This window comes from Corapipo altera, unplaced genomic scaffold, assembly GCF_003945725.1.
Source record: "Corapipo altera isolate COAL_440 unplaced genomic scaffold, ASM394572v1 75, whole genome shotgun sequence".
Classification (NCBI taxonomy): Eukaryota; Metazoa; Chordata; class Aves; order Passeriformes; family Pipridae; genus Corapipo; species Corapipo altera.
In genome coordinates, this window is record NW_020884887.1 from 1,976,416 (window position 1) to 1,991,527 (window position 15,112).

General features: G+C 39.6%; 1 protein-coding gene across 13 annotated transcripts in view; it reads right to left on the bottom strand.

The window, feature by feature from the left end:
• Positions 1-15,112, bottom strand: part of TENM2 (teneurin transmembrane protein 2) — a 625,985-nt gene that overhangs the window by 36,204 nt on the left and 574,669 nt on the right. For all 13 annotated transcript variants that reach the window (XM_027643089.1, XM_027643088.1, XM_027643087.1 and 10 more), the window contains 2 exons: positions 6,336-6,546; positions 1,747-1,866 (listed from right to left, as the gene is read on the bottom strand). In XM_027643089.1, coding sequence (XP_027498890.1) covers positions 1,747-1,866; positions 6,336-6,546 — 331 coding nt within the window. The remainder of the gene's footprint in view (positions 1-1,746; positions 1,867-6,335; positions 6,547-15,112) is intronic.

A 15,112-nucleotide genomic window follows, 5' to 3' on the forward strand; every position in this document is an offset into this window, starting at 1 on the left:
TTATTGCTGAGCAGTGCTCTCACAGAGTCAGAGATCTTCCTCCTCCTCACCCCACCCCACCAGAGGGCAGAATGTGGGTGCACAAGGAGTTGGGAGGGGACACAGCTGGGACAGCTGACCCCAAATGACCCAGACCATATGGTGCCATGCTCAGTATATAAACTAGGGGAGAAGCTGCTCCAGATCTGGTTGGGCATTTCTTTCTCTTTTTGTTATTTTCCTTTTCGTTACAATTTATTATAATGATTATTTTATTTCAGTTATTAAACCTGTTTTTACCTCAACCCATGAGTTTTCTTCCTTTTACTCTTCTGATTCTGTCCCCATCCCACTGGAGGTGGGGAGAGGACCTTGATTATGTTTTAAATGTCATGCTTCAAATGATCAATAATGGGATGTGAACCTTTGGCAACTAAACAGCTGAAAACCAGCCAAGACAAGCAATGATTTGAAGTCACCTGGACAAACCTCATTCTGATATAAAATCTGCATTAAATAATTTAAAAAATGCCCAACAGACAAACCACCACATTTATTATTACAAGCCACCTTTATGTAAATAAGCAGAGAAGCCAAGTTCATTCTGAGCTGGACAATGAATTATCCCTTTCCTGAAAGACCCTGTCCATCAAGCACAGAATGGGACAGGTGGCAGTAACAGAATAATAATGAGAGGTGTTCTACAAATAAGAATTCCTGTCCCCAGGATAACAGATCTATCATTTTGCAGACATATTAGGTGTTTACTCCCAACCTCCTACACAATCACAGCAGTTATGTGGAGCTGCACAGGCATTTGAAATCTGGCCTCAATGAGTAAAATGCTTCCAGGTTGTTCTGACAACAGAAGTAGGTATCAGTTGTTCCATGTAAATGCTGGCAACGGAACAAACTACTCAATGACTTCAACAATTTATTCAGATTTAAATATAGTTCAGCTCACCATTTACTGCAGTATTAAACCACTGAAATCAACATTATACTCTTATTATAACAGATTAATATTCTGGGAAATGTGGCACTTGAATACTCCCTATAGTTCATTCAGTTGACTCATATTAATTATTTCAATTCAATTGTTTGTATGCATGATCAAGACAAAGTGGCAAATGTTTACAATGCCTGTGTCAGATACACTGTTTGAGGTACCACAGCCAGTAAACCAGATAAACCACGACACATTGACTTTTGTTTATCTGAATCTGTGTGCATTTCAAATAAGCTGATACAAGGGGGAAAAAACCACTTTTTTGCACAGCAGGAAATTGTCTAAATATATTAAATTAGAATCTTTTGATTACATTCTACCCTGAAGAAACTCAAAAGAGAGTGGATCTTCAAAAGGAAAGAGAGGCAGAAGGGAACTTTTAACAAAATATACTATTCCATAATGATACTTTTCTTTTTTTCCTAGAAGTGTTAGCCTGCATTGCATTTTAAAATAAAATATTTCTGGTCTCAGCTGGATATTGCTGTAGTCCACAAATGTTTTCATAGATACAGAGCAATTTTCTGAAAGGAGCCTGCCTGCTAACACGTCATTACTAGAAGCCAGCCTGTTCGTATTTACACGCAGTTAGTATTCAAAATGCCACGTGAAAAATTACTTTTGTGTTTACTTAATAGCTCTTTGCCCTGGGAGGAAGGCAATGCCTGATACCACATGGTTGCATCAGATCACACCATCTGTTAATCAGCAAAGACACCACATATGAAAGAGGGACTCAATGAAGCAGGGACACTCACGTGCCATCCTGACGAGTGATGGTGTAGCCGTACTTTGGATACTTGACAAACGACACGTTGACCCCAACTAGAGGAGTTCCATCTGTAGTCACCACTTGGCCTCTTATGAGAGACACAAGACTGAAAAAAGAAGGAGAATTTAAGGTATTAATTGCAAAAGGGAAGCTATGTTGTTTATAAACGGAGCAGTGGAACACTTGTGCCTCATTTACTCTAAATCCAATTTTCTCCAGAGATTTTTTCGAATATTGAGGAACCACAATATTGCCCAGGTCCCTCTATACACCTAAATCAAGACACTGTTCATCTGTGCAGTGAGATGTGTATACAGAATGGGAGTTAGTGCTTTCCTTGTCTAACAAGGCTTTGCTTCATTGTCTAGCGAGGCTTTGCAGAGCAGAAATCTCCCTCAGAGTCAGCCAGGCCAGAGTTGTGACCCTGCGGCCCCACTAAAGCTCAAAAACCTCCCTGTGTACAATAACGTGCCTGTGGGTTCCTAATACACTTCAAAAATATGGTGCAATGCCATATCTTTTTTTTTATACAACCAGTTCTCCAAGTTAAGGTTCACATTCCCTCATCTTAGGGAATGACTGATGTTCCTACACCGCATTCGGTCCTGATTTGGAACCCTGGCAGGAGGAGGAAGGATTTGGTTTTAAGGCCAGCTTTATGCACAGGCAAAACAAAGAGTTTTCTCAGCCAGCAGGATAAGCAGCTTTGCTCAGCCTAAGGGAGATGAAGATGAACTATTCCTCCAAGAGGCACAGTCAATTTTTTCTCTTTGGAGTGTGCTTGTAAAGTGCACAGTGCTGCTCCCAGCTGGAGAGGAGTCTCCAGCCCTGGCTCCTTTCCCTTCCTCCTTCCCTGTACCCTGAGAGAAGCAGATCGGGGGAGTGGAAGCTGCTTGGTAAAAGGGAGATGGAAAAGGAAAAGCTCCTTGTAGATGGCTTCCATTTCTACACTGGAAACATGAAAACAGGACAAGTTAACCCAGGAAACAGGGAGAGAGTTAAATCCTCTTAACCCATAACCTCAGGGATCACAAACACACATTTTCCTAACGTATTTTCCCGGCTATTTAAAAACTACTTCCTTGTATTTTTAATTCCAAACAGGTGTAATATTTTCTTCGATATTACATAAAAGAAACTAATTAATGAAAATGAATAATTTCTGTTATTTTTCTTTTAGAACTTTCAACTGCTTCTTGACCCTTCAGGTCAAATTTTAATTTGCAAAATAACACTTCATATCAGAGTATGGCATTTAATAGAAATTGATACTTGCTAAGAAAATCTACTTAGAAACATAGTGGACAAAGATAATTGCCTTGGCATTATTCATTTTGCTTCAATTATGTTATGCTACAAACACAGAGAAATAGTTGCAGGGAAAAAGTCACTCAAGCTTCTCTAGGGGAACTGTGCAGAAAGTAGATTTAGAAAGAAATCATTGTATGGCAGAAGAGAATGAATAATGTCCATGACTTACTTGTTTTCTATCTTAAATTTTAATATTTCAGGAAATAATGTGAATAAAATATTTTGGTCAATAATCTTCCTTTTTATTTCTAAAATGCTAAAATCAAGAACAAAATGGATCTTAAAATAAGCTAAAATGTAGTTAAAAATCTGGATTTATAAGAAGTAATATTTTGACTAATAGTCACACATAGGACAACCTTTCTTTGCTAATCTTTTAAAAGTGTAACTTACAAATTAAGCTGATACATGAAGTGCTTTTCCCTTTTTTTTTAAACAAGGAATTTAAATGTGTAAAAACACCTAGCTTTTTTTTTTTCTAAAAAATTCATTTTATTTCTGCACAGAAATGATTAATGAGACTTAAATATTTTTGCAATCAATAAATTTTGTTATTTATTGCTTTAGCAGGGTAGGAAATAACTTCTTTTTCTTATACTAAGACTGGAAAAAAATAATAACCACTATTTTGTCCCACTTTTTCATGTCTCTCAATGGAAAAAGAGCAAACAGAGCCAGTACCTTTCATGGGAGCTACTTCTTGGGACCATGGCAGCTTCAGTATATGTAAAACTTGAGAGTCTAACCCCGTGGCACTTTTAAAAAGTCAAAAACCTTAGTTTTAAAACTTACATTTTGACACTATACATTAATTTGCCTAAAATTGGTACCAAAAATAACAGCTGAGCTGCAGAACTATCAAAAGCACCTTCACAACTTAGAGGCTAAGGCCAATTTTAACGTCATTAATATGCCATTTGCACAGTTATGCTAAAATCTGCAGAGTACTTCAGATGAATAAAACAGAAGACTCCTGCCACCAGGAACCCTGGAAAACATATTTTAAAAAAAAAATAAATCTATAATTTCAGATGAGATTTTTTTCAAAGGAGCCTCAGGATTGAAGTGCCAGCTCCTGCTTAGCCTAGAGCTCTAATTCATAGAACCATAGAATGGTTTGGGTTTGAAGGGACCTTAAATTTTGTTCCAATATCCCCTGCCATGGGCAGGGACACCTTCCACTAGCCCAGGTTGCTCCAAGCACTGTCCAATCTGCCCTTGAACACTCCCAGGGATGGGGCAGCCACAGCTTCTCTGGGAAACCTGTGCCAGGGCCTCCCCACTCTCACAGGGAAGATTTTCTTCCTAATATCCCATCTAAACCTACTCTCTGTCAGTTTGAAGCCATTCTCCCTTGTCCTGCCACTCCAGGCCCTTGTCAATAGTCTCTGTCCATGTTTCTTGCAGGCTCCCTTCAGGCCCTGTGAGGCCACAATTAGGTCACCCCAAAGCTTCTCTTCTCCAGGCTGAATGATCCCAACTCTCCCAGCCTTTCCTCACAGCAGAGCTGCTCCATCCTCTGATAATCTTGATGCCTCCTCTGGATTCAGCACTTGTTAAACACCATGAGATTCCCAAGGGCCACCATTTGAGCTTGTCTAGGTCCCTCTGGATGATATCCTGTCCTTCAAGTGTGTCACTGCACCCCTTAGGCTGTCAACACCTTAATTCCTAGGCTGTTTTGAAGACTGCAACTCACATCCATACTTAAACAGCTTGACTATTTCTACTACAAATTCTGATATTTCTTGGATGGGGCAAGAATGTCTGCACAGCACTACAGCCACCTAGAAATTTGGCATGATAATCACCCCCTTCTGTAAAACACTTGAAGATCTCAGAATGAAGTGTTGGATCATGTTAATAACACAGCTAAACATCATCAGATGGTAGTGGAATACAGACACAGGGAATACACTCATTTTCATTCCACAGAGCTTAAGGAAGCAATGGCTTGAGCTTGGTCAGCATCCAGTGGATAAGAGGAAACTTCTGGTTTCTTTTTACTTGAGAAAACATTGCTGGTGGTAACTCATATAGACCAGTATTGTACCAACCAGCCTGTGGACTATTTACTTCTTATACTATAGCCTGTATTCCTTTTTGAACAAATTATTCAGCCTCATGAATTAGCAAGCTTCTCCCTTGTTTTCCTTTTCACACAACACCAAGGAAAATTGCAAGAATTCCCCCGTCTTAATTTTACAGAGATCACAACAAATTTCGGTGAAAACAGAACAATTTTTTTTCCTTTTTTTTTTCCCAAACAACTCCATGTGTGTATGCATGGAGTATTTTATAGAATAGCATAAAATCTATATTATACAGAGTAGGATCCAGCAGGGTTTTCCTGATGGAATATGGAAATGATTGCGCTGTTTGAGCAGCACAGGAATGAATACAGTGGGGACCTGCCTGGTGTATCCAGAAACATTATGATCCTCTTTTTACAGACAAATATTTAGGGACCTGCTCTACATCACCCATTAAGCCTGTAATGGGATCCTGACTGGGAAAACAGTTTCCTGTAATGAAGTCCAATCTTTTGGGTGTTATCTCAAATGATGTTCTTTCTTAAGCTTTAACTTTGGTGATATGAACATAATTAACATATTCATCAATTTCTTAGCATCTTTCCATGGAGACCTATTTAAATAATATTGATAATACCAATCTTCTTGTAAGCATACAAAGGCATCAAATATCAATTAATGATGTGCTGGCTTTTAGATTCATTACAAATATATAATTAATAATCATAGGAATAACAAGCTTAGGAAAAAAAAACAAGAAGAAAAAGAAAATTTAGGTGTATTGATGATACGATTAAAATGGCTTTATATAAGGAATAAATAATAAAACTCCCTAAGTTAACATCTCTTTAAATTTATTTGAAATGTTATTCCACTACTGAAACTTGTGTAAATGGCACTAAATAAAATGTAATCTCTTTTAACGGGAAACTACTTTGCATTTCCCTTGGTCTAGACTGCAGTCTTCATAAAATACAAACCCCAGAAGCTCCTACTCAGTGGAAGGAACCTTCTTCTAGGTGTTGCCAATATGTTAAAATGCTAATAAATGCTAATAAAACTCAGTGTTATAAAATAAAGCCCACATCATAAACTGCAACAGCGTGTGATCAGTGCAAACATGAAGCACCTGAAAGCAGCATCTCACATCAAAACACGAACAAAATTGGTGGGGGAAATTCTCCCGTGCAACTCAACTGCACAGATCCAGTGTCACACTCATAGCTGCTACCTGCTGTTGAAGGGATTTTCTCCTGGGATGATGTGAGTGCTGTCCTTCCCCACCAGGAGCTTGATTCGATCATAGAAGGACTTCACAGCGGGTGCTCCAGAGTGGCTCTGCTGGATGATGTCCAGGGGGTCCCGCGAGCCCCGGCATAGGAGGCTGTTCTGGCAGGTGGACTGGAGGCAGCAGTCTGGGTCCAGGCAGTCCACCAAGCCATCTGAAAGGCAACAATCCTCAGATTCAGCCAGCTGCACACTGCTGTTGAGCAGTAATATCCAGTGGAAAACTGAAGGCACGGGGAAAAACTTAAAGCTCACTATTCATACCATCTCTGCGCCCTAAAACTGGTAATTGAGCCAACAGTGCAACGAGGATGAGGGTTTTGAGCTCACTGCTTAGACACCTACAATTAATATATCACACAATCACAGAATGGGCTGGCTTGGAAGGGACCCACAAGGGTCATCGAGCCCAACCCTTAGCCCTGCACAGGACCATCCCCAAGAGTCACCGATGTTAGATGAGGATCAACCCCAAAGAAATCTGTTAAGGGCTGAAATTAGGAAGAAGGAAGTGGTAGGAATAAAGGATTTTTTGTTTAGGTTATTTGCCTGGTGGGTTTTTTGTTTGTTTCATTTTGGTTGGTTGGTTTTTGTTTTGTTTTTGTTCCCCCTTTTTGTTTGTTTGGTTGGTTTTTTTTGTTTGCCTTGAGAATTACGCTGTTTCATTTGGTTTGTTCTGCTTGGGGAGCTGAGAGGAGATGGGGGTGACAGAGTAAGTTATCATTATCTAAGTAAAACAAAAATTAAATTGTAGCCATTTTGGCAATTCACAGGGAAGTGCTGCTGGAACTTCCACCTCCCATGGAGACTTCAGAGCTTGTGTGCATGCTTAGACAAGGAAGGATCAGTCAGAGTTAGTGGGTTCAGTCATCATATTACATATCAGGTTGCCCATCAAGAATATTTTTTAAGATGTATTTTTAAGAAAAAATAGAATTTCAACATCAGAAATTAAAATGCAGTCAATGGCAAGATTGATCTGTATACTTAGATAAATAACAGCTGACTGTTTTTAGCACACAGAGGAACAAGTCTAGCATCATCCTTTTCTTTGGTATCAGCATTTAACCAAAATATGTTCTCTCAATGGAGTTCTACTGTAATTTGGAAATTAATAACCACTTATTTTAAAACATTATCATCTCTAACCATTTAGTAACATTTGTTCATCTTCTCTGGCAAGAATCAAGCATTCAATCTGCAATTTATTTATGTCTGTAAACCTTCAGAGTCTCCCCAAGGTGTATTAATCTGATTTTTTCCATATAAATATGGCCTGGGCATACACTGAACACCATACAAAATAGAGAGCATTCCAGTAGGGAAGCTGACAAAAGTACCTTAGAGTAAGATCATGACTCATGCATTTTCAAGATTTTCAAATGCACAACAGACCAGTACAGTGATAACTGGAAAAACAACAATAAAAGAAAAAAAAACAACCCAACTATAAAAAACTTTCTTATTTTACAATTAGCCTTGTATTTCCAACCCACTGTGTGTGCCTAAAATGACTGTTTCTGATTTAAAACCAAAATTGCCCAGGTATACTGGCAATGTTTCAGTCAGGCCTCCAAAGACATTTAAGTCAGACAAAGTACCTTGTTGTGAGAGCTGTATGTTGCTTTAAGGTCAGCCGCCTATTCACATTAAGAGCTCCATTTATCTTGAGATCCTTTCCAACGTGGCCGTAGGAATTTTCTGTTTTGCTGCAGTCCATTTTCCACCCACTTTATATAATCATTCTAAGGACATCATGAGCTTCAGGGTGTAACTCAAGGCACTTTTCCTATTAAGCTCTGAGAACTTTTTCTCAGTATCCTGCATTTCCTTTTCAGTTTGTGAGAACCCTACAACTATAAACTTAGAGCTGCCCACTGTTTAGTCCACTCAGTTCTTTTACTCAGACGACCACCAGGCTAAAAAAAATCCTATCAACACACCAGAAATAACAGAGGCAAAACACAGGATATAAATTTCACATTTACACGCTGAAGCTGCCTCGCATTTTTGCCGTACCTGTTATTAGAGGTGAGCACAAGTTACGCCTGCGACGACCTCATCATGCAGCAGATTATGGGATGCTGTAACCAAACCCTTCTGATGACACCACGAACTTTGAATGGGCATATCAATCTCCCAGCCTCCTGTCAGTCATGAGAATCACATCTTTATGCTCACGAGCCCCCTGGATATCGCCTGACATTGCAATCTCCAGTAAATTACCCTGCCACTGCCAATCTCACCGTTATCTCACAAACAATCAAGCAGGCAATCAAACTGCTCTGAATTGCCAGTTCAGGACCTGGGAGGTTGGAAACATCTCCATTCAACACCAGGGAGAAACCTGCCTGTGATGCCTCTCATGTAAGAAGGTTTCAGTGCAGTTATGTGAATTCAGACCCGGAGACTTTCAGATGGTTGCAACAATATTTAGAAAAGACAGGCACAGAGCATAACAAATATACACAATTCTCTTGTTTGGAGCATTATTACTTATAATATATGGCTATATTCCCTGCACTAATTTATTTCCAGATGGCTGGAGTCAGGTGTCAGGATATTTTTACCTCATGTGAACTAGTTGATCCAGCTTGTTGCAACAGCAGCACTGAGTTCTGGGTGTGTTCAGCACACCCAGCCAGACCCTGGGCACTGCTGCTTGGTATCAAAGGCTTATACACCACTGTCAAAGGCTTATACACCACTGTGCTGGTCACATTCACAGTTGCTGCTATTATTGACTTTGCTGCTCTCACATCTCTGACTCTATGCATGAAAGTATCAGTTGCTCAGCAAATATCAATTTTTAGTTCATGTTCATCTAATTTGCTATCCAGACTATTATCACAGAATGACTGAGGTTGGCAAGGACCTCTGGAGGTCATTTGGTCCAATTCCAATTTGCTCAAGCAAGGCTACCAGAAGCCAATTGCCCAGGTCCATGCTCAGACAGCTTTTGAATATCTCCAAGGTTGGAGACTCCACAACCTCACTGGGCACCTTCTCCAGTGCTCACTCACTGCACAAAGAAGTGTTTCCCAGCACACATGTGTGCCTGGGATTGTATCTCCTCATGTGCAGGACCTTGCACTTCATGAGGTTTCTATCAGCCCATTTTTCCAGCCATATTGTACCATTACATATGAAGTAAATTGTTAAAAATCATTTATTTGCATTAGACTTAGTTGATTTAAAGAAGGGCTAGAAAAAAATGTACTTTCTGTAAGAGAAACTCTGCCATTAGCATGAATTTTAATTAGAATTCAGTACTTTGTTTCTTGATATATGTTTCAGAGCTTGTCATCTTCCAGATTTCCTCAGGTATGCTGAATTATTTATACAGTTAATTCAATGACAAAGCCCTCACCACTTGCCTCCCCAAAATATTGCTGCCTTTCATGGCATACATATCTGAGTTTGAAGTGGCAGGTAGCAGCTCTCTGAAACTCTGCACGCTAAAGGGAAGAGACTGGAGAGGGAGTTAAGATGGTATTGAACCTCCTCCACTAATTTGAGACCGAAAGAAGTCCTGACTTGGCCTTAACTGAGAAGAAGGAAAGAGGAAATTTTGATCTGATTTAAACTGGCAGCACAGGATTAACTCTCCATTGTTGTTCACGGTTCTGAATTCCCAAATCTTTTCAGAAACCATTCAAGTGGCATAGTATTCCTCTTGAAGACTTCACTTCTGCTGATGGATACACACATTTCTTGACTTTCCACAGGCTTCTTGGCAGACTTTGCTATACAGTAAAAAGAAAACTTTAAACCATTACATGTAAGCAGACTAACCTCCTTGTGCATGCCATATTTGAGAGGGCTTTGTTATTGTGTTCCTCTTGACCATCCTTGCAAGGACTGAAAAGCTCTCAGTAGGAATAGTGATATATTTTACCGCTAATGTATTTAGAACCTCTCAGCATCAGTTTTCCTTCACCACTGAATATACTTCTCACCACTTCCAGGCAACTGGATTCCAGAACTGAGCTACACCTTTCTGCAGAAACTTGATGCTTGAGCTATTGGGGTTTTGTTAAACCCCTGTGAGTAAATTATCTTTAGTTTACACACTTCTCCAAACACTTGCAGGTTGTGCTTCAGGTTCAATTCACGATGCAGGTTAGAATGAGTGAACTATGACTTGACATCCAGCTGCTCGAGAAAATGCTTTCTGTACCCAGCAGGGGACAGTTCTGTTTCCAACCCAAAACTCCTGAGCCCGTGCTCAGCAGAGGGCATCCTTACACTTCACTAGCTGCAGGAGCCGGGGACTTTCAGAGCCTAATTCCTGGAAATTTTTCTTTTTCCAATAAACATTTCAGACTGATGATTAAAATGGAGGTGGGGAGGAGTGGGGGGGAACAGCAGCTACTACGAACCCTGAGGGCAAAAGGGTCTTTGATCACTCTAAGGGCAAATTAGTTAATTTATCATGATCCGATTTTAATTATGTGCAGTATTAATATACCCAAGGTGAAAGAATTAGAGATGCTCTATCAGATTATCAAAAGAGTAGGCCTTCTCTCTGCCAACACAGAAATATTTTAATTGAGCTCTAAAATAGCATGCAGAACTGCTTCCACAGGCTGGCTATGCCACAGCCCAGTGTATCTTATTACCAGGAAGTTTTATCTAATATTTAACCCAAATTTTCACACTTTTCAAGCCTAATCTAATTCCTGTCAGCTATATTGCCATATATCATTCAAAATAATTCCTCAGAAGTTCCCGGTGCTAATAAGAAAGAAAATGTTTCTATTCCTGTTTCAGCCCTGTTTCCTCAAATAGCCAAACTGGAAAGTCTCTCCATTATACCACTGCCTTTTATAGCTAACTGCAAGCACAACAGAGTATTTTTGTAACCAAAGCTACCTTTCAGGAAAAGCTGGATTATAAATCCCAAATTCTGGTGAAGTAGAATTAACCTGGATTCTGTGTAATGCTGGGTGTGCCTCCAAAAACTCCACAAGGAGGGTATAAAGATGGGTTTTAAAGAGCGACTGTACTGATTTCCTTATGCAATACGTCAAAAGAAATGGGAACCTAAAAAGTAATGTACCCTCTCCCATCCCTCAAAATACCATCTGTAATGCCTTAAAGCACCCTGGAATATCAAAGTGGTCAAGCACCAGCCCCACTTGCCTTGTCCACTCAGGATCCCTGTGCTGCCCAGAGCTCTGGCAGCCAGGAAAACCCTCCTTCCTGAGCTGGAAGAACCTACTGCAGGTGTAGCTCCAGCTACACCCTGAGAGCTTGGGGGTCTCTCAGCACCCCTGTATCATGTATATAATCCACTATACCCCTGTATAGTGGATTATTGATGCTCCAGCTCCAAACCCCACCTTGCTCAGAGCGAAGCTGACCCAAAACAGCTCCAAGACAAGACACAATCTTTGAAAAACCACATTTGTTCAGGCCCAGCGTGCACAGATACCCACATGGACACCAGGGCCTTTTTAAACCACAGAATTTGCAGCCACTTAATTTCTTGCTTTTGCCTCTCCACGGGTTGTAAGAGCACGTTATTGTGGGAACACATCCCGTGAGGGGTAGAGGCAGGATAAGCTGGCTAATGTGTGCAAAGGGGATTAGAGGCTGACACCAAGTTTTAACAGAATCACACACGAGCACACTCATTAGCTCTTGTCAAACTTACATAATGTCTAGTTTCGGTACACATTTTATACCCCAGCCCACATGACTCACCCTGGCCCCCACCTCCAGCAGATTTCAACTCCTGATTGCATTTAATGCTCTAAAACTGACTATTGTACAGGCTCTGGGAAGGTATTTTCGGCGCCAAGAGTATTCTGGGTATTTATATTGAGAACTTCATAAAATCTTTTGTCTGTGCTGAATTAGAGACCCCCGCTGAGGCAATGCTTGTTGAGGCAAGCTAAATTACATGATTTGCTTTTGTGCTGTGAAATACTTGTATTATCTTAAATGTCACGAGCCTGATGCAGTACCAAGTCAAAGGATTTGTAATTTTCTAAAAGCAATTTTTTTCTAAATGTTTATTGCAGGAAGACACTTCTCTTATCCTTCTATTTTCCTTCTGTCTAATTTCATAGATGAGTTTTCTAAGACAACTCAAATAAACAGCCTTTCAATCAGTCAAGTGCACTGTCCTGACAGTGAACTTCTCTAGAAATGTATTTTTCTCGTGAATTGAAGAGATTTCACACTGGAGCAGATAGCTGACTTTCTCTCATTCATTATCTTTAATGTATTGTGCCAAACAGAATTACCACCAACTGTACTTCTTGGTGGGGTTACAGCTATAAAGTAACAAACCGAAGGGCAAAATTTGCCTTCTGAGAGATGCACATCCCTCTTTGGAAAGCCAAGTGGAAAATAAATTAAAATGTATTTTAAAAAGAATGTTCCACTTTGCATAACAAATAAGAAACTCCTCATTCTATTTAGCTTAGTATTCTATACTGCTGTGGGTTGCTTCCTTTCCTTCCCCTCCCAATTTTAGTCCAGATAATTACATTTTGAGGAGAAATGTGATCTGGGAAGTGATAATAAGCAGTGATTGCATTTAAGCCTTTTTTTTATTTCTTTCTTTTTTTTGTCTTTTTTAACCTGCCTGCACCTGTCCTCTCCATCCTGATCAAATCTGAAACAAACCAATTTAGCAAAATTTTGGTTATTTTCTGTTTTTCTTTCTCTGAGATTACACAACTGTATTGCCAATAAAAAAGTATAAAAATGAGTAATTTTAAAAAATGCAAAAGGTGAAAGGAGAGAGAAAGAAGGAAAAGAAAAGCCTAGAAAGAGCAACCCCACTGGGCAATACAGGCTCCTGGCAGGGCTGCTTCTGCAGAGGCCAGAGTTCTTAAATATCTCTCCCAAATTACCCCAAGATGCTCAGAACAAAGACCCCTTAACCATAACGGGTATGAGCTGCATCCAATACCTAAGGAAAATATTCTTTAGAAAAGATATATGAGTTTTGCTATGCATTACATTGTCTAATGTACTTGGAGGCACTATAAGGTCTAAGGTGAAATCCAGTTAAAACATTTTTCAATTTAGGAACAAGCAAATTATGATAAAACAGTTATTGCAAAAAGATGAGTACAAAGAGCCACTGCAGAGATTTCCTTATGCAGCATGTCAAAAGAAACAGGAATTTAAAAAGTAGCATATCCTGTCCCATTCCTCAAAATACCATCTGTAATGCCTTAATTTCCTAAAATAAATCCACAGTGAATTAAATGGGTTATATGTGTCTATTGGGGGGATTATATATTGTAAGCACAATTATAGGTCTTAAAATAAAGCTGTTTCTAAGTCCTCCAAAAGATGCTTAATAACGATTAGATTACTGAGGGACTGATTAAGGAGAGATATTGGCTTTAGAAGTGGCCACAGTGAGTAAATTGTGTAATCCAAACATGGTTCAGAAAAAAAAAAAACCACTTTCCAATTTAAAGAGAACTTAGAAGTGAGTCAATGTCACAATCCCCCTCCTTTTCAGCCAGGCTTCCCCCTTGAAGACAAATAAATAAATAAACAGATAAATAAGAGACTTTCAAGTTTTTTCAGCAAAGCATCATAGTAACCATGAACAGGTTTATAATGAATTATAGAATCACAGAATGGTTTGGGTTGGAAGGGAACTTAAAGACGATCTCTTTCCATCTCCCTGCCATGGGCAGGAACACCTTCCACTAGACCAGGTTGCTCCAAACCCTGTCTAGCCCAGCCTTGAACACTTCCAGGATGAAGACCTTGTTAAGCCTTCATCTCTATTTGACCTGTGATGGTGAGGACAAATGCAGGTCCAGTGCTACCTCAGGTCATGCCCAGCTCCACCTGAACAGCCCTGGGGGGATAAAACAGCTTTGGACACCTCTCTTCTCTCTGCTCTGGAATCACGTTTTATTTATGTGAGTAATCCACACTGACATCTCATTTAAAATAAAGATTTTTAAGTCTCAACGAGACGGAGACACATCTTCCCCTTATAGGAATAAACCAACTAAAGAGCATTAAACTAAAACAGAAAGAAAATATTAAGTATAATCTTTCATTTTTCTCTTTTTGAACTACAGTGTGGAGTTTGCATTGTGGCAGATAATAAGACAAAGCAGGACAAATGGGAATCCCTCTGGAGTCAGTGGCAATGCTCTTCCTGACATCCATGAAATGAAGACTTGGCCCAAGGCCTTTGAATCTGATTGTTAGATACAAATTACAATAGGAATGGCTGAACAGGGAGAGAGCTCCAAAATATGTTGAATTTGCTGTCACATGGGGAAGAAAATGATAGTTTCCTTTCATTGACATGCTGAAGGAACTGCTCTTTAACAATATACATAGATGGACAGAAAGGAAGGAGGTTCAGCTGTCCGAAGAAGGATCCCATTTAGGGGAAAAAAAAAGTATTTTTAGCAACTCTACTGCCTTCTGAAAGAACAGCTTGCATCTTCAGTACTACCCCAGAACTACCTGCCTATGTTAACAGAGCAGTGTTGCTAATGGAGCAGCAAATGAGTTCAACATTTTGCTGCAAATAAACTCAGTTGAGTTTCAAATGAAAAGAGTGACTGGAAGGAGAGGTAATTTCTTTAACTTCCGATAATCTTGCATTTTATGTGAAACTTGGGGTTCTGGTAACCAGCTGGATCTTTAGCATTGATTCCCATAGTACAGTTTGCAGCTTCGTCTAAGGAGAAAATTTAATTTTATCTGTTCCTTTCTATA